The 24,978-nt window shown below is 40.9% G+C and overlaps 2 protein-coding genes across 5 annotated transcripts in view; both read left to right on the forward strand.

The window, feature by feature from the left end:
* Positions 1–990, forward strand: part of sertad2b (SERTA domain containing 2b) — a 51,529-nt gene extending 50,539 nt beyond the window's left edge. For all 4 annotated transcript variants that reach the window (XM_086164982.1, XM_086164979.1, XM_086164988.1 and 1 more), the window contains one exon: positions 1–990. This exon is cut by the window's left edge. The gene's annotated coding sequence lies outside the window, so the exon portion shown is untranslated.
* A 5,054-nt stretch (positions 991–6,044) lies between these two features.
* Positions 6,045–24,310, forward strand: slc1a4 (solute carrier family 1 member 4). The gene is made up of 8 exons (XM_086164999.1): positions 6,045–6,700; positions 11,905–11,947; positions 15,152–15,217; positions 19,345–19,511; positions 19,652–19,885; positions 20,327–20,521; positions 20,644–20,778; positions 21,694–24,310. The coding sequence occupies exons 1-8, from the start codon at positions 6,186–6,188 to the stop codon at positions 21,932–21,934; spliced, it is 1,596 nt and encodes a 531-aa protein (XP_086021125.1). The 5' UTR covers positions 6,045–6,185; the 3' UTR covers positions 21,935–24,310.
* The last annotated feature ends 668 nt before the right edge of the window (positions 24,311–24,978 follow it).

A 24,978-nucleotide genomic window follows, 5' to 3' on the forward strand; every position in this document is an offset into this window, starting at 1 on the left:
GATTTTTTTTTGTTTGTGAGGGTGTTTGCTACACCTTTTTACATCTTTTCTACTCTTTTGTTAATCATTATTTTCCAGTTGAAGGCGAACAGTTCACGCAGCAATACTCAAAAACAAAAAGAAACGCGATGAAAAAGACAACGAAAAACATGTCTCCAACCTACAGATGTCACAACTCCAAAGCCTGTCATCGATGCTTCAATGCCAAAACTAATGTACATAGTATGAACAACATTCGAAGACCTTTTTTTGTTTGTTTGTTTGTTTGTTTGTTTGTTTGTTTGTTACTGCGTATGTTTTTTTTTTTTTTTTTTGCGCTGTCTGAGCAAGCGGCAGTTCCTGGGAAGACTGGCCGCAGTCAAGGCTGATTTCCTCCACAAAGGCTGTATTTTTCACAGACCTTAGAGCTGTGCCTTTTTCTATGCAATAGAACACAGAGAAACGAAAGAAACTATCAACTGATGATCGCCATAATGGGATCCAAATGGGGACTGTAGAATATATACATTTATATATGTATATGTATATATATATAATGAGAGTGAGAGAGAAAGAGCGAGAGAGAAACTGACTGCTGTCTGAATTTGAACAGTCTTACTTTTGTAGTTTTATATATATATATAAATATATATGTATATGTATATATATATATGTATATATATATATATATATATATATATATATATACAATAAACTGTAAAAAGTGAGAATGTCTGCAGTCTTGTTTTTGACACATACCACTATAATTAGCCATTGCTTCAGATGAAGTACTCGGGTCCGAATCATCAACAAAAACGATATGACCACACTGTGAAGGTACTCCAGTATAAGCAAAAGTCCAGCAATTGTGCATTTTGAAAAATGCACAAATGACAGTATCATCGCAACAGTGTACTTGAAGCGAATGTTTTATATTATTGAGAATATATTTAGACATCAATAGTATTTGTATTGTATTTTACTGCTGCAGATATTAAAAGTTGATTTTAACTGTTTAATTTTATTGGATATCATCAACCTCACTGAAGCATTGAAAGCACAGACGCAGTTAATTCTAGTGTTTGTAAAGACGTACTTTATCTCATCTTGTTTTTTAGTTACAAAATTTGATTATTCCATAAAAAAATATAATTTCCTAGTTTTTTGAAAGACTGAATCATTTGGGACACAGGGTTTTAGATTAAACTGGTAGTCAAGGAAGGAACAGAATCTGAATTTGCTGTCAACAATGCAGCAGAGGACAACATTTAACAATAATGTGTATCATAATTATTGCATGGAAATTTAGTCACAAATACTTTAAAGTGACAGTTATGGAAATTACTCAACCCTAATTTATTTACCAATTCACTCAGAATATGACAGGGTTTACAAAATCATAATTATTATTACTAAGTCTGCCAAAGCAGCATTATTTGACTGTAACAAACATGCTAATAATAATAAAATTATTATTATTATTGTTGTTATAATTATTATAGCAGCCCTTACATTCCAGCTGGGATTGGCTTCAGTCCCTAAGTGGTATACTGTAAAGATAATTTATGGATTAATCAATGAATTGATTGAAGTTCATAAAAATTAAGACCATTTGTAATACTCAAAATGGAAATATATAATTTATGTTTTCAGCTCAGTAACTAATGATTGTGGAGAATAAAGATTCAGCCATATGAGTACATGTCCTCATATGAGGACATTACATTTTATGTTCTCAAAACCTTCTATACTCCATTCATTATTTTTAGATGTTGTCCTCGCATTAACTCAATCACTGTAAAAACTCCGGCGAACCTCTGCGCAGCAGACCCTGACAGTAAAGTTGACAAGTTAGAAAAAAAAATTGAAAACTTATCTTCTATAATGCATTTAGTTATTTAATTTTAATAGGCTACCACGTTTGCTAATTAGGAATAACCTGTTTGAGGATGCTGGGATTCAAACACATAACCCAGAGGTTCACACATAATGGTGGGGAGGTCTTTTGGGGATTGCTGGGCAGCTCTTCGGAAATATATATCTTTTTTACGTAACCTCTAGGGGTCTCTGGAGGTTTCGTCAAAAATGCAGGTTACACTCCCAGTGAGTTAATGGGTAACGGTGTGGTATTTGGAAGATGCTCGTTTAAGCTTAAGGGCAGATGCAGGAGTGCATCCAGGTAGGGGTGACATGTTCCTTAAAAGTACACAGAAGCTCTCACAGCACGGGATCTCGCTTTCCCTGGATGGCGTTAAATCATCTCCTTCGCGAAGCTGCGCCTCTGTCTTCCGCCTGTATTTGTGTTTCCCTCCAGTTGATAGTGGCCCCACGCCAACATTCGCCACTGTTAAAACAGCCATGACTTCTGATCCGCGGGCTGCTGGTTATTTCCAGCATTCAGGCCACACAGCTGTGAGGGGAAGGGGGACAGTCTGTCTCTATTGGCGGAGGGAGGGAAAGTTAAGCTCAACTTAGCAACAGAGCGGCTAAGGTCACTGAGGACAACACAGAAGACAGTCATTACCACAGGACTGCTTCTCTCCGTGTCTGCCGTCTGCATCGCTTTTACTGCTGAGGAATACTCGTGAAAAACAGACTGCACTATAAACTCCTTACAAACTGTGGGGTCTGGCATTACAAATGTGTACTTTGGGGTACTAATTACTCAGAACATTCTTTTCCTGTATCATCACAGTTTAGTTATAGCAGGTAGGTTTTTTTTCAATAACTTTTTTCCCCTCTAAGGCTTCATTTCATTCATTGTTAGGGAAAATAGCAGTAGGCATAATAAATAGGTCTTGTCACAAAAAGCACAATTATAAGCTAAATAATATACTCTCTTATCTTTCTGAAAGAGCACAACAACAACAACAACATACTACTACTACTACTACTACTACTACTACTCCTAATGATAATAATGATAAATTATGCTACCAAGATAATCCCTCCTAGCATTTGTCTGATGAGAAACATTGGAAAAAATTAGGTTCACTGACAATATTTACTTCAAAAATGAATGACAGGCTGGTCCGTGACATCAGACATTCCTTCAGTAAGCTAATAAAATGTCGCCTCTGTGTTTACAGTGAAACAAGGAAGGGCCACTGTGCATAAGGGGTATGTGGTGTTTTGTTTTTCTACCTCTGTGGGTTAATTTAATTTATCATAATGGGAAAATACCACTGCTTCTTCTATGTTAAAAAGAGATAACTGATGACAAAAGATATATATTTTGATGGGAAACTAAATGCATAGATGCATATGTTTCTTTTCACTAAAACACTAATCATTTAAGATTGTAGAGAAAAATGTAATATGATTAATAATAATGATAAGTTATATGTATATATTACCTAGACTAATTACACTATACCTTTCCCCTTTATTTGTTTGATGAGACACACCTAGTTGGCTTATTTCATTGAATAAAATGGAAATATAGGAAAAGGCATAATAATAGTGCTTTTTCTACATTAAAAACATTATTGTTGTTATTATTATTATTATTATTAATAATAATAATGATAATATTAATGATGATGGCAATAGTATTATAGCTATTAATCATTATTATAGTCAAGCATATTCAAGCAATTAATACTACTACAGCCACAAAAACTAATACAACAACAACAATAAAAATAAATATAATAATCATAATAATAATTATAATAATGATAATAATGATGATGATAATATATTACTTCCACTCCACCCCTCCACACAGCATTTCTTTGATGAGAAACATCAGAAGGAATAAGGTTAACTAACCACATTTACTTCAAAACTTAATGACAGGCTGGTTTGTGACATCAAGCATTCCTTCAGTAAGTTAATAAAATGTTGCCACCATGTTTACAGCAAATCTAGAAAGGACTACTGTACATCTCTAATCTCTCCCCATTAGACAACTTTGTAAGACCTGGAACTAATCTGGTTGCAAACCTCCTGCAAAACTACTTTATAGAAATGTCTGAATTTACAACAACAGACCAAACCTTTAACTTAAAGGGGTCTCTGAGAATATCTGTACAGGTACAGTATTTTTTCTGATCAGATCAAGTGCTTTGTGACCTTTGCCCCTGAGATGTTTTCTCAAGTGTGTTTGTAGAATCTGAGTGAATCATTGTTTGTGAATTAGAGTCAATAACTAATTACACTTGATTAGTACTCATGGTTGGGTCATTGTCATTTGTAAATAGCCAAAATGCATTTTTGCATCATAGTCAAATTTGATCAAATTTTTGGAATAAAATATACAGATAAAGAAAATAAGTGACCAGGGGCCAAGAACAGGTCCCTGTGGAACTTCTAACTTCTCCATTTTCCATCCTAAATAAACACCAGCGCAGCAGTTTGTGTGAGAAAGGCTTTCCGGCTTTTCTTCAGCTGAAGTTTCAGACCATTTTTCAAGATCTGCGAGAAGTCAAGTTAACATTTCAGGATTTAATTCATACTGCGTATTACAGTCTGTAACGTACGCAACGTTATATCATATTAATTATTATATCCGCCAATCCAATTTATATTCTGTTTCTTGGAAGTATGACTCACCTACCGGTACTTCAATTGCTTCAGGTATTTTATACACAACCATATAGAAATTTTCGATTTTCCAGCCAAACCACCCTGAACACGTCTGATCTCGGAAAATAAGCAGGGTCAAGTATGTAAATTGATAGATTGATACTTTTGAACAATTGAAGTGGCAGTGAATCACGCGTGAAGGCCGGTATTCAATCAATGCTTATAAGCAGATTGAAACCATTAATTCAGGTTATTATTTAAAGACCTGAAAGGAGTGCACAGTCTCACTCACGCGTCGCAAACCTCTGAAAAATAACTTTGAATACACTGCCATTTTGTGGTCAATTTGTAACATTGCAACTGACTTCCAACTGGCTCCATTGACAGGAGTCACAAAAATCAATCACAAATCTCATATTTCGGATGGGTTTGTGATGGGTTTCCTCGCCGAACGAAATTACCATTGCCTGTTAAAATAAACCAAAATTCACCCCTTTCCCCCAAAAAAACAAAATGTAGTTGCAATGTTTGTACCCTAAAAGGTCTGTTAGGTACAAAGAGCGCTGGCCGTGGTGCTGACAGCTGGTGTGTGTGTGTGTGTCGTGGGGGGGGGTACATTTTTGTGTTAAAAATCAATATAATGTGCCCCCCCCCCTCACAGGAACAAAGTAATAGATATTAGAAAGATAAAGATAATGTGCTATTACTTAATAGTGTCTGACACGCACATATCTTAATAATGATCATAATACATTTTATTTGAGGTGCCTTACTTGACACTTAAGGACATATAGATGGAATAGAGATTTTTATTTCTTATTTCTTTATTTTTTTATTTAACCTTTATTTAAGCAGGAAAAAAGTCCTGTTGAGATTAAAAACCTCTTTTACAAGGGAGTCCTGGCCGACAGGCAGCAATAAGTTACAGACAGAACAATATTACAAACAGTTAAAAGAAGCAATTACATTTTGACAAGTTTTTAAAGGAGCAATATTAGTCTCAAATTGGCAAAAGTAAAAAAAAACAAAAAAAGAAAATAAAATTACAGCACAATCGGTATCAGATGAAATTGGCTGCTTTAAACAGATGTGTTTTGACTCGTGATTTGAAGTGAGGAAATGAATGAAAATGTTAAATGTTCTGATCATATCAGACTCCAATGGTTTGGTCAGATACAAAGGAGGCATCGTGAATATATTGAATAGTTGAGTTGGAACTGTTCTCAGGAGGTCTAGAGGAAGACCAAAAAGAAGATTGATGGATGGAGTGAAGAACTGTATGAAATTAATTGTGAGAGAAGAGGATACAGGGAATAGGGTTAGATGGAGGACAACAAGAAATTTGTGGATGGTCTTGACCATTAACAATTAACAGGAACATTTTGACATGCTCTCCGGTGTGTGTGTGTGTGTGTGTGTGTGTTTGTGTGTGTGTGTGTGGAACCCAAGCAATCGCCTCCACTCTTGCATCAGTCCGTCAGGCGTATATTAAGCGGTGCGCTCAGTGCGCATGTTCCGCCTGCGCTGTCGCTCGCTCTCCATTCGTCCACCCGCACTCCACGCAAGCTTCCACACCGGCACAAACCCCGCACGCAACAGCACGTATCCAACCCACGCTTTTCCCGGGACACAGCATCTCGTTTTCGATCGACGATTTAATCCTTATAAATAAAAAGATGGAGACAAAGAGCGAGGTCAACGGACACGCCGTGCCAAGCTCGGCCTCCACCGATCGGATCTTGGAGAAAAAAGCCCAGAGGAGCTTCGGAAAGAAGCTTCTGGAGTTCCTCGGGAAGAACCTGCTGGTGATCATGACCGTGTCCGGGGTTTTGGTGGGCGTCGGGCTCGGGATGATGGTGCGCAACTTGAACCTGAGCAAAGCGCAGATGACCTACTTCGCCTTCCCCGGGGAGATGCTCCTCAGGATGCTGAAGATGATCATCCTACCGCTGGTCGTCTGCAGCCTCGTCTCCGGTGCCGCCAGCCTGGATACCCGCTCCCTGGGCAAGCTGGGCGGGATCGCGGTCGCCTACTTCTTGGTCACCACGCTGATCGCCTCCGGGATCGGGGTGACCCTCGCCTTCATCATCAAACCCGGCGTGGGCGCTGGAGCCTTGAACACCAATAACCTGGGGTTGGAGAGCCTCAGCAACAACAAGGAAACCGCAGATTCCTTCCTGGATCTGGCCAGGTACACTCCCGCACAATCTAACGCACAATTTAGTTGCCTTTAAAAGCACAAAAACAACAACAACAAAAAAACAAAAACAAAAACAACATCCCCTTGAAAGAGGTTAAAAATGGTTAGAAAAGTTCTAAAATGTGCCAATTCTCGCAGACTGAAAATCAGCAATATTGACCTGCTTGACTGATTAAAACATGTGTCAAACTCAAGGCCAGCGGGCCAAATGTGGCTCGCCACGTCATTTTATGAAGCCGGCGAGAACGTCTTAAAAGGTCTGATTGTCTTAAAATAAATGTCCAACATGTGCATTGACCATAAACTACGTTTCCAAAGTGACGCCATCCCGTCATCAGATTGTAGATCATAGCGTATCCACATCAGTTCGATTTTCAACAAGTGGAATTGAGAAATACAAATGACTTAAATGTCCAGAAAGAGAAAAGTTGTTGAAAAACTGTTACAAGAAAGATGGGAAGGCGAATACATATTTTGGCTTCAGGGAGAAAAAACTGTATGTTTTTTGTGTTATGAGGCAGCGTCGGTTGTCAAAGAGTACAATCTACGTCTTCATTATTTTTCTTTATTCACTTACTCCATTTATTGATGGAGTAACGTGGGTTTCTTAACCTGACAATATAAAAGGATTTATATTGTAACAGCGCAACTAGTAAAGATAATGTTTTTTACATCTATGCAAATGGATATATAACATTTTCGATTTGAATAACTTGTACATTCAGAGTTATTTAACATTAAGGAGTAGCAACATTAATTTTACATTACATTTGGTTACATTTAGTTGCATTTATACTGCTCCCATTACATGTGGCCCTTTGAGAGAAACCATTATGCTAATGTGGCCCTCAGTGAAAATGAGTTTGACACCCCTGGATTAAACAACAGTAACATTTTATTAAATGTTTTATTAATCTTAGTCCCCCTTCAAGCATAGTTACTTGATTGATTGCATTGATTAATTTCTTAATGACATTCACAACCTGGTAGAAGGGAAATATATCCAAGATGTGAACCCAAATTTCATTTAAAAACAGCAAAACTTGAAATTGAGAAAAATAATAACAAAAGTTTTGATTTTCCCAAAAATGTTACAAAGCAGAATAATCGAAGCAGTTCATGTTGTATTTATGTGAATGTGCCCGATAATTATGTATGTGCACACATGCTTATGTGTGAATGTCCTCGTCCGTGTGTGTGTGTGTGTGTGTGTGTGTGTGTGTGTGCACACACGCTCCATATTAGCATGCTTCACCCACTTCTGACGGGGTCACTGTTCTCTTGCCCCCCTTTTTTCCCACTTTGGAAGTCACAGCCTCCAGGCTTTCAGCTTGAATTCCTTGCCTTTCGCCCAGTTCTGTCCCCCCGAGCTGCAAAAAAAATTATATATCATATATGTCTATCTATCATATTATACATATATTTACAAACCAATTGTCTTCACAGTTCCAGTTGTTTCTGCATGCATGGGATTAAACCAGACTGTATCCTTATCCCTGGATCTTCAGACTCACAGGATCCTGAGGGAGAGATTTGTGTTGACTTTAATGAGCTTTACCTTCTCCTGTGATCTCTCATCATTTAACTGTCCAGAGGGATAAAACATGAATTATAGTGTGTGTGTATGTGTGTGTGGGGGTGCATGTAAGTGTGTTTGAGAGCGGGAGGGGGAGCCTGTGAAAAGGGTGGGAATATATCTGACGGCTGTGGCTCAGTTGGTAGAGCCTCCAGTCTGGAGGTTGGCAACACCTGGTACTCAGGTGAAAGTTTGCTCCTGATGGGATGGCAGGGTGTGTGTGTGAATATAATCCACTGTAAATTGCTTTGAAGGTGCTATATAAAGTAAGTGGAGACCAATTAGCAATGTGTGTGTGTTTGTGTGTGTGTGATTTCCCACAGGGTTAGGAAAAGGTAACAGCTGTCATATAAGAGGGCAATGTATTTTGGGGCAGAGTGAATAATCCTGCTGTCAATGCTCCTACACACCCTTGTTAGCAAAACATTACGAAATCACAGGCTGGACTTGAGATACCAACTTGTTTGAAGTTTGTTAAATAAGAAATAATTATAATCTTCTATTTGCTCTATTTTTCCTATGTGCTATCGACTCTCACTTACAATAAAGACATATTAAGTATTCTATAATGTGATTTTATCACCTCTCCCAGCCATGTGAAAAGGTTGCAACGACTTACGCAGAAAAGCACCTTTCTGCTAACCCTGGTTATTTATTTACTCTTTAAAATGGTTGTTTTCCAAATTGCTGGTCAGAGAGCGCAGACAAGCAAACAAATAAACAAATAAAAATTACACATACAGGACTGTCGCAGAAAATTAGAATATTGCGATAAACTTTTTTTAATTCTGTAATGCAATTAAAAAAACAAAAATTACTTTTCCATGATATTCTAATACTTTGAGATAGGATTTTTGAGTTTTCTTAAGATGTAAGCCATAATCAGCAATATTTCAGCTGATTTGTAATGAATCCAGAATGTATGACATTTTTGTTTTTGTAATTGCAAAAATTGCAGTTCCGGCCTGCCGCCTTGACAATGTTCAGGTTCAGGACGTGCGTCTGCAGTTCCGACGATACGACCACAAGGTCGATCAAAGAATTGTGGCCTAAGGTGTGTTGGTACCAAATGCACATGTGAACATGGTGTTTGTTATGGACGATCTGTGACAAGTGCGGGAGTCCAATAACAAAACACTGCTCGGATTCAGATCGGGGGGCCGTTCCTGCCAAGCACGCCCTTCCAAGTCGCACTGTTGTAGCCCACGTGAGTGTTGAAGTCACCCAGTAGAAAGAAGGATTCCCCGGTAGGCGCACTCTCTACTAGCCCCTCTAGGGACCCCAAGAAGGGGGTGTTAATTGAACTGCTGTTTGGTGCATAGCCACAAACAACAGTCAGAGCCCGTCCCCCCACCTGAAGGCGGAGGGAGGCTCTTGTTCAACCCTCTCGTCCACTGGGTTGAACCCAAATGTGCAGGCGCCGAGACAGGGGCAATCGATATGCCCACACCTTCCCCTTTCACAGGGGGCAACTCCAGGATAAAAAAAAAAGAGTCCAGTCCCTCTCGAGAGGCCTGGTTCCGAGGTGAGTCCGACTAAATCTAGCCGAAATTTCTCAGCCTCACACACCAGCCCGGACTCCTTCCCCGCCAGAGATGACATCCCAGGTTCCAAGAGCCAGCTTCTGCAGCTGAGGATCGGACTACCAAGGTCCCCTGCTCAGGCTACTTCCCGGCTCACACTGCACCCGACCCCCTTGGCCCTCCCTGTGGGTGGGGAGGCCAGCGGTAGAGGGACCCATGTTGTGCCCGGCCAAGCCCCATGGGAAAGACCTGGCCACCAGGTGCTTGCCTCCGAGCCCTGTCCCGAGGCCTGGCTCCAGGGGGAGCCCCGGTGACCTGCGTCCTGGCAAGAAAAAACTGGGTCCAATGGTTTTCCTCTTCATGGAAGGTCTTTTTAAGCCAAAATTTGTCTGGTCCCTCACCTGGGACCTGTTTTCCTTAGGTGACCTAGGGGGATAAAGCCCTTGACAACATAGCTCCCAGGATCACTACCCCTCCACCGCGGTAAGGTGGTAAACTCAAAAACTCAAATACTGGGAAGAGGGGAAGGCTTTTATTTTTCTTGTTTTGCACAGTAAAGAGTCCTCTGGAGTTTTTTCTCGCAAAAGAAGAACACCAGAATAAATTAAAAAAAAAGAAGAAAAAAAAAGAAAAAGCCTGGCTTTCGCTCACCAGGAAATCAACTTTGTAATGTTATGTAAGATAGCTTTAAAACCTGGCTGCTTGGGTGGGGGTGCTCTGTGGGAAAATCCTACCGCCTCTCAGCTCCCAGGTTTCCTCGACTTAATCTGTCTTTGGGCCTCAGTCATGTGTTCCTGGGAGGGGGCAGAAAAACCAATGGCCTCAACCTGCGGCATTTTGTTTGATCGGGTAAAAATCACTTCCACTGGTGACACGGCTCACGTCCGAGGCTGTGTTTGACCTGCGCTGGATGGGGATAAAGAGTTCAACTGCAGGAGGAAAAAAAGAAAAAAAAAACAAAGTTTGTTGCTCTTTCCATGGTGCTTTGTGATGCCCGGGGATCAATTTACATCCATAACGCAAAGAAACAGCCCACGGATTCCAGTAATCCTCTGTTTATATATATATATGTACACACACACACACACACACACACACACACACATAAACGCTGTTTGTACGTGTAACGTGAGCTGAAAATCTGCCTTTATTTTTTCCCACATACTGTAGCAACGAAGAGTTCTGTTAGATCTTATACATACAAAAAAAAAGAACCAGAACCAACAAAACTGGAATACAATCTGTAATCCTGACATGACGCATGTAAACAGGAAGTAAAGGAAAGTCTACGCTCTCCTCCCTGGTTTTGCCTCCCTGTGTGTGTCCTCACCTGGTTTAAGACTGCAACGTTTATCTCCTGACCCCACCAACCACTTTTCCATCAAATCCAACACGGAATCATGCGAGTTTCTTCTTTTCCAAGGCTTATGCAATCACAAAACCCGGTTCTTAAAATGACACAGTGAATTATAATCGGAGTTTTCCAATAAAAAGATATACAGTCAGTCTATTTAAATGACCTTTAACCTGTTGCTCACTTGTACTTTTACATTTTGTCTTGAAATGCCAGTGAATATTAGTTAGACGATGAGTGAGGTAAATCAAATTAGATGAAGAGGAGATTTGTTTTATATTGACTGAACAAAAACAACAGGCTTCTCCAAACTGGACAGAGATCATCTTGATAAATCATCAATAGATTTCTGTTCAGATAGAGGGTCACCGAAAAGCCATCAGCTTGTGGTCGGAAGTTCAGACCCCAAACTAAAAAAAAAGGAACTAAAGGCTACGTACAATTTAAAATTTTATCGAGAATACATGTTCCTGGTGAGAGTTTCGCCGAATTGTTTAGATAAAAAAGATGAAGCCAACGGTAAATCAGAGGAGAACAAATGCTCTGTCAGGGAGTTCAGGGAAAAAGTGGGGGCCTGCTGGAGGATACTGGGAAAAGAGCCAGGGTTCAGAGTGTGATGACAAACTTTCCGTGTGAACAAATTCTCAAATCAGATGGCTTTTTTTTTTTCCTAAACTCTATCACCTCACTGTTTCAGTAATCTTTTTACAAGCCGCGCTCACCTCTCTCTTCTTTTCCACAGGAACTTATTCCCATCGAACTTGGTGGCTGCTGCTTTCCGCTCAGTGAGTGCCGGCACTTCACCTCACGAATTCACCCTCGCTTTTTGTCATCCACTGTCACTTTTTTTTTTTTTTTTTTTTTTTTGTTTACCGCCGCTGTCTGTCTGCTTGTCAGGACCACCTGTCCCCCCCCCCTCCCCTCCCCAGCACCGATTTCTCATGACTGTTTATTTTCCGTCCGCCCCCGATGCCGACCAGAGTTCATTTACGGCGCCCGTAAATCCCGCTCCCCGGGTGCCTCGTGGTGCCTCTTAATGAGGACACATTGAGAAAAGAGAGTTCTGGGCTCCCATTTTCACTCAAACGCCTCTTTCCTCGGTCCTTTAACAGCCGTTACCATGGCAAGACCATTCCATTTTGGCTAGCCTAGCAACCCGCCTCGCCTCACTGCCTAGAATTGTGATTGTGTCCGTTCAGGCTAAAATAAGAACCAGGAAAGTCCAATATTTGGGGACAGAGCATATAACATGGCTATGCACACACACAAAAGGGAAGGCACACACTCGTGCTGGTTGCCCTCATAAAGTTGTCTAAGCCAGGTCGGTGAATTATAAACTCGGACCTCGCAGCGAGGTAACAGAGTTCAACACCTCTTCTCCATCCAGCCTGTACCAGAGGGGCTCTACAGTGGTGGATTAACCCATGAAAGAAGAGACAAGGGTTATAAGATATGACTGCCAGCTAAAAACAGACATTTGAACTGATGAAGTATATCTGGAAAGGCTATTTTAGTTTCTGTTTTTAGCTCCATGCAAAGCCATAGCCTTATTTCAAATCTGCAGGACCGTTATGGCTGGTGCAATCGGTCGGAAACAGAAAGTCAAAGTCAAAGTCAAAGTGGACGTCAAATTTTATTTTTGTCGAGTCGAGTCACATCAGAAATGTCTCGTGACACTTTGCATTAAAAAGAAAGCAAAGGTTTGGAAAAAAAAACCTTTCCATGGCGTCAAATATCAGACTCAGTGCACTTGCAAGCTAAAGCCTTAACGTAATTTAATTTCCCAGCGAAGAACCTCCACAACATTACAAGGATTCCTTGAGTTATGTCACATATCTGTTCCTACTGACCAACGTATGGCGATTTTTAGGAACTACAAAAGCCCGTGTCACTTACCTAACCAGAAACACCCTAAAATCATATGTGTATATTAAGAAACAGAGCTGTGCCATAGGAAAATGAGAGGGAGAACATGATTATATCATATTATTAAGTAAAAATGACAAAAAAGAAACATTTTTTCGTCATCTTTGTTGATTTCATGAGCGCTGATCCTTTTGCGTGTTCAAGGACGCAAACTAAATGTTTGATCATAGTCCTAAATGTGGCACAACTTAAGTGCAATGCTAATGTTTGTTGGCGTTTCTCCCTTTTTTTTCCCTTTAAATAATGTCTCATTTGATTTCTAATGTAATTCCTTTTCCTCGATGCAATGAAGAGCCTCCCTTACGTTGGGGAACTATGTTGAAGGGGAACAAGTCAGGAAAAAGCACAAACAGATGTAAACAAAGCAAATGTTGCCCAAACCAAATGCCCCGTAACGCAGTATTTGTGCTCATAAACAAGTTTGCCCCGCGACGTGATTTTTTTAGGTTGCCGTGCTTTAAGTCAAGATGAATTTTCTAAATTATTCACGGGATTACTTAGCGCTTCGGCCTCACAGCACGAAGGACCCTTGCTCGATTCCGACAAGGGGACCTTTCCGTGTGGAATTTGCGTGTCTGCGTAGATTTCCACGAGTTCTACGGGTTTCCTCCCACCGCCCAGAAACATGCAGCAAGTGAATTGGAAAAAAATTGGGAAAAATTGCCCCGAATAAATGAGTGACTGAATGTTGTCTGTCTTTGTATGTGGCCCTGTGGCTGACTGGCAACCAGTCCAGGGTGTTCCCCGCCTCTCGCCCGATAACAACTGGGAAAGGCTCCAACATCCCCTGTGTTCCCCTAAGTGATGGATAAGTGGTAGACAATGGATGGATGGATGCCATAAAGCCCAAACTCTGCTGGTCAAGGAATATAGGTCCCTGCTTTGTTAGTCACAATCATCACACAATGAATTAGATTGAGACTTTTCAGAAAAAGATTGTCGTCTTAAAATCAAGCAATTCTATCTCTGGATTGCCTCACGCCAATACCAAGGTGCCCTTGAGCAAGCCTTATAATAGTCCATTGATATGTTATTCCATACTCAAAGGACTGGTTATAAAAAAAAAAAACGGAAAAAAAGGGTGTCAGGATGCAAACTTTCTGCAAAATAAAGAGAAAGGACATGAATCTAAGGGTGTTGGTACTTCCAGCATCATTGTGACGAAATCAAGTGCTACAAAGAAGTACAGTACACCCTTGTTTTTCGCGGGGGTTACGTTCCAAAAAGAACCCGTGACAGGCAAAATCTGTGAAGTAGAAACCTTTATTTTTTTCTACAATTTTATCATACAATTAAATACTCTATTATACATTGCTGCAGTCGTCCTTATGTTTTTTTCTTCCTTCTTTATGGAACGAACGGAAGATTCATTAATTCTGTAATGCCGACCTACAGCCGCATAGCTTTTACCTTCCCTTAGCATGTCCAGAAGTTTAACTGTATCTGCGATAGATAGCATCTTCCGCTGCCTTTTGGGCCCTGCCGCAGGTGCTTTTGTCCGTCCGGAGCGTTTTGTCAACATTACGGGTTTTAGAGAAACTCGAAATTGCAAGAGAATTTGCACGTACGTAATGTAAATTTGGCAAGCTGTTTTACATTTGTGTACATATTAAACTGCAATGTTATTGACGCACAGGTAGAGAAGAGGCGGAGTGACTTTTTAGCCAATCAGAATGCAGAAAGTAGCGAAACCGTGAAAAGTAAATCGCGACATAGCGAGGGATCACTGTACTGCAGGGCTGTTGGACTCAGAGTACTCTCTGATACGCAGGTACTGGTGTTATGTCAATCACAATGCTGTTTGAGTATTTTTTTGATACTGAGCTGAAAACAAACAGAGGACAAAGTCTGACATGTTTCCACAAAGTCGAAGCTGCCGTATCATCGGTTTTGGATCTGTCCAGTCAGTGATCGGAAACGAGGGTCTGTGGAAATGTTTGTGTAGTGGCACAGATACACAGAAATACGTCATACCCCAAATGTATGTCAAATCAATAAAGATTTTTTTACTGTCAACATAAACCCAATGACCGGCTGAGGTTCTCTTGCTCTCTGTGTTGCAGTACGCCACCGACTACAAGATGGTCGCCTCAGGGAACGACACGAATGGGACGGTGCTCTATCAGAAGGTAGGGGTCAGAGGAGCATGCTCAGGCACATTCTGGTGTAGACACAAAATTTAAACTTTAACAGATTTGGTCCACTGACATAGTGTCACATCCTTGAAAATACAGATAGCCAGGTGGGGGAGTGGGTCATTTTGCTGGTAACTCATTGAAACCGTGTTTGCTTTGATTGATTTGTGCAATTGTTTGTGTTTGCAAATGATCAGGAAGTGGTGTTGTCAAACACGTAAACTTGTTTTTTTCAGCATTTTTAGGGAGAGTTCACAACCTCGGTACGCCGTTGCTTGGTGTCTTTGTGGAAGTCTTTGTGTTAGACAGTCATTTAACTAACAATCACAACAGAAATTAGCAAGAGACTTAGTTTGGTGATAATAAATCAAAGGTCTACAAGGGAATGGTGCTATTTTGCCCTTATGAATAAGTGTTCACCCGGTCACAGGGCTCTGTCTTTAGATAAGAAGTAATCCACCTTCAATTAAATATTCAAAATATTCCATTTCAGCCGGTGAATTTCACACAGCCTGACAGCGTGACTGGATATACTTTTGGAGCGTTGGGAAATTCCTTCATTCACTACTGCACCACTGTGGACGAGTCTTAACACACAGAAGGCAATCAGATAAAAAGAAATGTAGGCATCAGCATTTTGGGATAAAGTAAATAGTGTGATGCCCAATAAAGCGATAATCCAATCATGCAATGCAGTTCAAAGGTCCTTGCAGTGACCGTATCTTCATCCATAAAAGCCAGAAGCTGTCACGACACTCCAAAATAGCAGGAATGTTAATTTGACAGAAATGACAACAAATGAAACAGTAAACTCTTAATAACTCATTATTTTTTTAAAAAACCTTTTCAGTGACGTGTTTGTACCAGAAAGGTCTCCAGCCTCCTCAGGGCATTAAAATTCTGTGCTGCAAGATTATGTGACAATCCCGATGAATGATTAATCCAGAAGTTGATAAAATAGGGGCGCGTTGATCAAATCTTACGAGCGCATTAAAATTTGCATGCATTTACGACGTTCTGAAGATATAAGCGAGGTATGTTTGGGCCAGGCTTGCTCCCACGAGCCCGTATATTGGAACATTCGGAGGGAGTCTTGGCATCAGTCCACGGTGTTTGTCGGTAGTGGGTCATGAAGGCCCCCCCCGTTCCCCAAAGAGCCAGGGGATGGACGTGGTAGAGCTGTGGGAGAGCCCCGGGACAATGGGCCAGAACTGAGCTTTGGGATTTGTCCCTGTCTGTTTTTTGTCATCCATCATGCAGTTCACTGAACCCCAAAACTCCTGACAGACCTACAGTGTATGTGCTCACACACACACATACGGTGAATAGAAATGCTCAAAGCTATCGATTTGTTGCGGCTGCCATAAAGTTTTGGATTCCCAGGCTATACCAGACACCTATAAAGTCAGAGTTTTCAATAAACCTGATTGTCTTGGTCTGTCGGAAACGAAGAACCTGGGGGGAGAGAGAGGGTTGTTATTTAGTTTTGCCAAGAAGTTCTTTGAGTTCTGTTCAAGAGAAACACACCGATTTCAAAACAGCGGAAGCGGAAAAGGCAGTTGAGTGCTGTCTCGCTGTAGGTTTAAAGGGAATCCCACCTGGGAGAACGAATTGGTATAAATATACCGTACGAGAATGTGCTGTTAGCAAAAAGAACTGTTTCTTCTTTACAAATTGCAATTTACAAACTATTTTAACCTATGGACAGGTCATTGTTTTACTTGCGCAATGCATGCTGGGTTGATGACGTAAACAGGTCGCTCATGGAATTTTTGGCTTTTTGCTAGTGTTAATTTTTGCATCAAAGACCCCGGTTCTATTCCTACAAGGGTCCGGCTCTTTGTGGAGTTTGCGTTGGTTCCCTCTGGGTTCTCCGGTTGGTTGGACGAATGGATGGATGGTACGGTATACACAGTAATAATGCCATATTGTGCTGCTTTTCAATGCTGTTTCCAGTCTAAGGGAAATGAAGGAGAGTTATGTTAGTCTACACATCTTTGCAAGGGACGTGTTCTTGCCGCTTCTTTCCAGCTGCATTTGATGCATTTAGCCGACCTAAGCTGCTGAAAGAGGTCATGGGTGCTTCCAGTTTTAAACGGACACTAAACACGCCTACAGTATTCTTTCACAAGCATAAAACATTTCTTTGGAAAACAAGTGGAGCCTGTTGGAAGAAACTCCACAGGCAAGAGACGGTGTTGTTCTCCATGTTTTTGCAAAATGAATGGGACCGAACCCAATGCAACCTGGGATGATGCCACTACCCAGACACCATTATGATAAAAAGAACAATTGCAGCCTACGAATGCAAATTTTTTTTTTTTTTACATTTTTTTACAAACTAAGATATGTTGAATGATTTTATCATGTTTATGTCACTGGTCTTTAAAAAAAACCCTGCAATGTGCATTCCAGCCCAACAGGTCCACCTCTTACACCATTGGCGCCACCTTCTATTACTCCCTCTGCCACCTAGAAAACAAAGTCTCCTACATCAGGATGCTCTTTGTGGACTACAGCTATGCCTTCAACACAGTCATTTCCCACAAACCTACCCACAAAATGTCCACCCATGGTCAGCACCCTAACCAGTCTGTAAGATAGGTTATAGGACTGCACAAACACAAGTACTCCTCAGGGATGTGTCCTCAGCACTCATCCTCTACACACTCTTGAGCCACTGCTCATCCAGGGTGTTGAAGTTGTGAGGGTGAGACGTTTGAAGCACTTGGGTTTGCACATCAGTGAGAACCTCACCTGGTTCCTCAGCACTACGCAGATGGTTAAGAGGGCTCAACAGTTGCTGTACTTTCTGAGGAAGCTGAGGAGGCTTGACAGATCACCTAAGATCCGCAGCAACTCATACAGCTGAGAGCATCTTAACTAGCTGCATCACTGTATGGTAAGGTGGCACCACCGCTCTGGACTGCAAATGGCTGCAGTGAGTGGTAAAGACTGCAATGAATATCACTGGGACCCCACTTCCTTCACTGCAAAGTATCTACCACCTGAGTCAACAGGTGAGCTGCCTTCAGCGCCAAGGACAACACCCACCCCCAACACTCCTGCCCTCGAGCCAGAGGTACTAAAGAACTTGTTTTACCCAACTTCCATCAGATGCCTGAACAACTGACAGGAGTCAACAACCATGTACCGCCTAAGGATAATTCTGTAAATTACCTCCGGCTGCACTCAACTTTAACGTACACATTTTGCTAATACCATTTACATTTCTGTGTACTGTTTACATTTCCTTGCATTGTTTACATCTGTATATAGTAGTATGTTTATTATTATCTATCGATTTATCACTCCCTGTCTACCTGCACCGCTGACACCAAAATAAGAATTTCATTGTACAGGCTGTGCACATGACAATAAACACTTTGGAATCTTAATTGTTTATAACATCTCAGTGAGCAGACACAACATTTTGAAGAACCCTGAGCAAAAACAGTATCATTTAATAAATTCGAACCATATGGTGGCGCAGTTAGTGCTTCTGCCTTGAAGCAAGAAAGGTTCCTGGTTTGATTTCAAATTCTGTGTCGAGTTTGCACGATGTTCCTGTGACTGTGTGGCTTTCTTCCGACAGTCCAAAATCATGCAGCAGGTAAATTGGCCAGATATGTGAATTAATGAGTGAATGTTTTTTGTCTCAGTAATTTGTCATTGAGAGGGTGTATGGTTATTTGTCTCTACCTGAGGCCCCGGCGACTGGTCCAGGGCGAACCTTGCCTAGCGACATCTGGGACAGTTTTCTCGAGTGCAGGATGAGCAGTATGGCTCATAAATGAGCGAATGAATGGTTTCAAAATATTAGCAATCTCAACAATCGTTTGTACATGATGCTGTGTACTGGCAATGCTAAAAATATGACTGGTGTTGATTCCATACTGAAATGCACAACACTGTAATACCCTGTTGCAGTACAGTTAAGTTGTAGACAGATTTAGTCACCATGTTAGCATCATGTTTGGTTGACATGAGACCAAAATGCAATGAAAAAGGATTTGAAAAAAACATCCCTGGGTCAGCTTGAATCGAGTGCGTAAGAGATGTTTTACCTGAGCCATCCAGTCAACATCCCATAATTCTAAAGCCTCTGCTGTGTCTTTTAGGTGCCTGTTGGGACTGAGGCAGATGGCATGAATATCCTGGGCTTGGTGTTGTTCGCCATGGTGTTCGGCGTGGCACTGAGGAAGCTGGGAAATGAGGGAGAGGAGCTGATTCGTTTCTTCAACGCTTTCAATGAGGCCACCATGGTGCTGGTGTCCTGGATCATGTGGTGGGTAGAAGGAGAAACATCACAGGGACTCTGTCCTCTAAAAAGTTATCGATTGGCGAATGAAAACACCTGGAGTAATAGTTGTCGAAAACACGCTCCTTCTAAAAGCTGCTCTCTGTTCTCCTAAACCGTGACTGCAGGTACATCCCTTTCGGCATCATGTTCCTGGTGGGCAGTAAGATCGTCGAGATGGAAGATGTAGTTCTTCTGGTCACCAGTTTGGGAAAATATATTGTCGCCTCCATCTTGGGTCACGTTATCCATGGCGGCATTGTCCTGCCCCTGATCTACTTCGGTTTCACACGCAAGAATCCCTTCCGGTTCCTGTCGGGCCTCATCACACCCTTCACAACTGCCTTCGCCACCTGCTCGAGGTAAAACTTTCACAAAGACAAGGCAGACAAATATCTATTATGAGGGACTTTGTGTCATCAAGCAAAACATATCATTCATTCATTATCTATACCGCTTATCCTGCACTCAGGGTCCAGGGGGGTGGGTTGATAGCTATTCCAGCTAATACTGTCCGAAAGGCAGTTCCCCCTGAGTAGATCACCAGTCAATCCCAGGGCTACATATAGAAACAGTCAACCATTCACTTCCTCATTCTCATATCTGGGCAATTTATGGTCTCCAATGAACCGACTGCATATTTTTGGCTAATGGGAGGGAACCAGAGAACCTGGAGAAAACACATGCAAACTCCTCCCAAAAAGGTCGGAATTAGGAAGCTAGGTGCTAACACCTGTGCCTCCATGCCACCCATCCCACAAGACATTTAAGAACTAATTTTTTAATTGATTTTTTTTCAACAGTTCTGCGACTCTTCCCTCGATGATCAAGTGCGTGGAAGAGAACAACGGCGTGGACAAGCGCATCAGCCGCTTCATCCTCCCCATTGGCGCCACCGTCAACATGGACGGGGCGGCTATATTCCAATGCATTGCTGCCGTCTTCATCGCTCAGCTCAACAACTTTGAGCTGGATGCGGGACAGATCTTCACCATCCTGTGAGTTCAGGGATCACAATAACAGTAGTGACCAATCATTTGTTCTAGAGATAAATAGTCCATTTTTTTTTTTTTTTTTTTTTTTTATGGGTACGGAACTCGATCATCCTTATTGTTATTAGGGTGACAGCCACAGCTTCCAGTGTTGGTGCAGCGGGCATTCCAGCAGGCGGCATCATCACCATCGCTATCATCCTGGAGGCCATCGGCCTGCCAACCAATGATCTATCCCTTATGTTGGCAGTGGACTGGATTGTGTGAGTTCAGACTTCTGAAGTCAGTGTGTTGACAAGTTAGAGTTTTACATTACATTACATTGCATTTGGCAGACGCTTTCATCCAAAGCGACTTACAGTAGAGGACATAGGGACTGCAAATACACTTGCAAATACACGATGCACAGGAAATTACCTTGAATTTACCTTGATGGAGCCTGCGATTTTGCTCCAGGGCAAAGGCGTCCCTACCCAGTGTGACACCCTAGGCAAGAATTTGTACAAATAAGACCATTTTTAGCATAGTCATTCATTTATAAGATAATATGTCACCCAACTGACATGCTGGTTAATAGAAAAATACTGATATACACTATAAGTACCTTTACCACAAAAAAAATCCTGGAAATGAGTGAATAAATTCTAATAGTAATAAATTATGAATACAACAAGGGGTCAATAATTCAAAATCAACAAATTTGTCCCTCCCCCCACAGAGAGAGCAGGTACTGATCAGCCGGAGGCGGAGGAGGAGGGGGGGACTTATTTGGTATTGTCATTTGTAGTCATTTAAATTCAGCATTGCTTTTAATTTTAATCAGTACGATCTTTCCATTTGAGGAGGTAATAGTAATAACTAGTTTTAATTTGGAGCTCGAGGAAGACCAAAGAGAAGATTTATGGATGTAGTGAGAGAGGATATGAAGGTAAATTGGTGTGAGAGAGGAGGTTACGGAGAATAAGGTTAGATGGAGAAGGTTGATCGCTGTGGTGACCCCTGAAGGGAAAAGCCGAAAGGAGAAGAAGAAGATGTTTCAATATACAGTAATTATAATAAGGTTGAATTTTTTTCCCTTAGCATTTGCCTGTGTTGCCTAATGGCCCAGCTGACTCTGCTTTAGGGATCTTCACCTTAACAATCACACTCTGACCGTTCGGTTTCGTGGCTTTTTTCAGGGATCGCACCACCACGGTGGTGAACGTGGAGGGAGACGCTCTGGGAGCCGGGATCCTCCACCACATCAACGAGCAGGAGATGAAGAAGCAACAGCAGGAGAACAAGCAAGGGGACGAGTTAGAGGAGGTGCGGGTGGAGGCAGTTGCCAACATCCAGGCAGAAGAAGAGACCTCACCGCTGGTTACGCACCAAACCAAAGCCTCAGGAGCCACGCCGGAAGCCATCGAGTCAGTCCTGTGAAGTGTGACTTTCCCCCTCCTCCCCGACCACCATATGTTTCTACACTTGAGATTTTGCTGCTGATAGGACACTAATCGGACTCAATGTCCTTCCTAGAAACATGTGAAGAAAAACAAAGTGCCGCAGTCACATTACGTCTCCGGCCGGGAGCGCGCCCGGTGCTGCTGACTTTTCGTGAAATTCAGTCACTTGAGCCACATTTGATATAGCTGGGTTTCCATCTCATCTCCCTCAATGGGGATTTTTCATTGCATTCATGTGCTCTAAGGCTAAAAGTTTTTAATATTTTCAAAACATTTTCAGACAAAGAAAATAATATCTCTTGAAAATGCCTATCCCCACGTTGTTCTGTTTGCCATAGCTTATTTTTCATGTCTAGTAAACAGGTTAGGCCCTCAAAAAATCTGCTGCCTCTCAAATAAGGCGTCCAGGATGTCTGTCTAACCAAGGTTTCTGGCATGACTTCTTCAAAACACCAAAACAAGACCGCGTCTTATGTGAATAGAACTGTATGTCACCAGTTGGCGTCCCCATAATCCAAGATGCCAACAATTTATGAAGAATATTTATGATGAATCAAATATTGTCGGAATAGGTAAGGAAATTTTTTAAACAAAACCTTGAGTTCATATCATGACCCTCCTAAACAAAGGTAGCTCTAAATAGAGGTAGGTAAGTTGACCTTTATCCAAACTAATACTTTTGTTAATGGGCTTAAGGCAGAGATTTTTAGCCAACCAAACGTGGCACGTCTTACCGTCTCTAGTGCCGAATATTAATTTTGCTTTATATTAATAAAACTGTAATTGTCTTGATCAGCCACTGGTGTTGAATTAAGAAGTTAGTTCATGAGCTGGATGAGCTACATATGCAACTGAATGAACGGCCTCTACGTACGCCTGCGAAGATCGAGAACTTTGCTTGAGAACAAGGACATAGTTCTTTCTGGGCGTGGGATTTTGTACAATATGAGAAACTCTTGAGTTCCTACCATGGAGGTTCTCGTTTGCTGCCGTTATAATTTGTAGCCAACATTCACACATATGTTTTTTTACATAGATATGTTTTGGATTAGCTGTTGCGAGACTACCGGTACGTACTTGCTACTACATGATTATAAAAAGGCTCCTTGGTGGGAGTAATTTCTTTTACAATGTCTGAAATACTTTGGCATGATTATTCATTTGAACCTAAAAGAAGTGTACGAGTTGCTAAACGATTTATCAGAATTATAAATAACAGTGCCAGTCTAACTGTACTCCAAACATAGCCTGCAGTTACTGTGAACATACATTTTTTTATACATGAAATAATCAAGAAAAACAAGTCATGACCTCCATTTAAAGGCACAATCATTTCATCAAAGATTCATCAAAATGCATACGTAAACTAAAATGACGGCCTCACCTTATATTTTTGGGCATTATTTTGTGAATCTAACCTTTGGGTCGAAAGTGAGAGGGAAATCATCCAACTCTGTGTTTCTTGGTGGATAAACCAAATTTCAGCAAAGACAAACCCACTTTTTTGTTGTGAATTAACAGTAAATTACTCACTTGTGTTTTTTGGATAATCTTGGTGTTACTTGGATGTGACGGATCTGCTAATGCCTGATTTTACAATGGCATAGGTAACGTGTTACATGATGTTTTGTTGGAGTTCATTTATCAACGTTTAGACAGGCGGAGAGACGAATTGAGCCTCTGCCGCCATCTACTGCTTATGTTTTTCATCCCCACTTTGCTGAGTGTTAAACGCAACAAAATCTCTTATTTGTTATTAGAAACTGATATATGAGGAAGTGAAATCTTCTGCAGTCCTGTGAAATATGGGATGGGAATGGTATTGCATTTTGCAATCGCCTGATCTCTAAGCTACACTTTTGGTTGTGATTGTGTTCAAGTACGTGTGACAATTAATTTTATAGCAGACATTATCAATGAATAGTTGAATTTTTCTAAGCTAATAGTTAATCTTAAACAACTTTTGACAGCTAAATTGTTGTGTCTATCTGATAAAATCACATGTAATGCGGTACTTTTTACCTGTATATTTTATTAAATGTGTTGAATTAATTTATTATGATTGTTTTAACCCCCTTGCAGTCTTGATACTCTTACACTTTTAATATTTTTTCACCACTGTCACTTTTTCACTAATCTTTTTTAAATGCCCGTTTTTCTGAAAACCTGTAAATGTACTTTAATTTTTAATGTGTGTAAGTGTGTGTGTTTTATGCACGTGTGTGTGTGTGTGTGTGTGTGTTTTATGGTCGCAGCCTGCACCTTTCCCATGCCAAGTCATTGTATACTGCTGTATGGATGTGTCTTTGCTTTTGCTTGTCAGCATAAATGGTGATCGATAAATATTTTTCATGCAAAACGAAGGAGTGTGCAATATTTTTCTCCTCCATCTCTTCCTCCTCCTACAGCGGTTTCATAACAAAAAAACCTAAATAAATTCTGATTATTGAAGTCACTTGACCCTATCAAAGCAAATACCTTCTACCTATATGACAAATTATTCCCACATAATTTCAGGATTTAATAGGTTAAGAGATTTTTTAAAGCGATAAGCTAGAACATTCAAAGTGAAACAGTCCAAGCAAATATGGATACAGCTGTTATAACCTGTGGTTATTTGTCACTTTTGAGCCACTTTCTTTTGCCCCCTAGAGGCGGCGTATGATCACTGTGAGGTCAAATACATTTAACTCAAGATAACTTTAGGATTTTTTTTGAGGGATAAAATACATAAATGCACACATTGATCAAGCACAGGAGGACAAGGAAACTAACTATATCTATACCACATAAGACAATATATAAGTCTGTTTACATCCCAAAGCCTCACAAAGCTTTTTATTTGTTATTTCAGCAAAGCTCATGAAAATGATAGTTTTTTAAATGTTTTTGATGGTGTGGTAAATCAGAGGGTAAGACTATCATGGATCACTGTTTCATAATGTCGACCTTTGTGTTAAAACAACAACATAAGCAACAGCCGAGAGCTCAACCCTTCATTTTTGAGACGTCCAACTTCAA

Source organism: Fistularia commersonii, chromosome 2 (assembly GCF_037954325.1).
Source record: "Fistularia commersonii isolate RoL2024-O1a breed Wild chromosome 2, RoL_Fcom_v1.0, whole genome shotgun sequence".
In the NCBI taxonomy this organism is placed as follows: domain Eukaryota; kingdom Metazoa; phylum Chordata; class Actinopteri; order Syngnathiformes; family Fistulariidae; genus Fistularia; species Fistularia commersonii.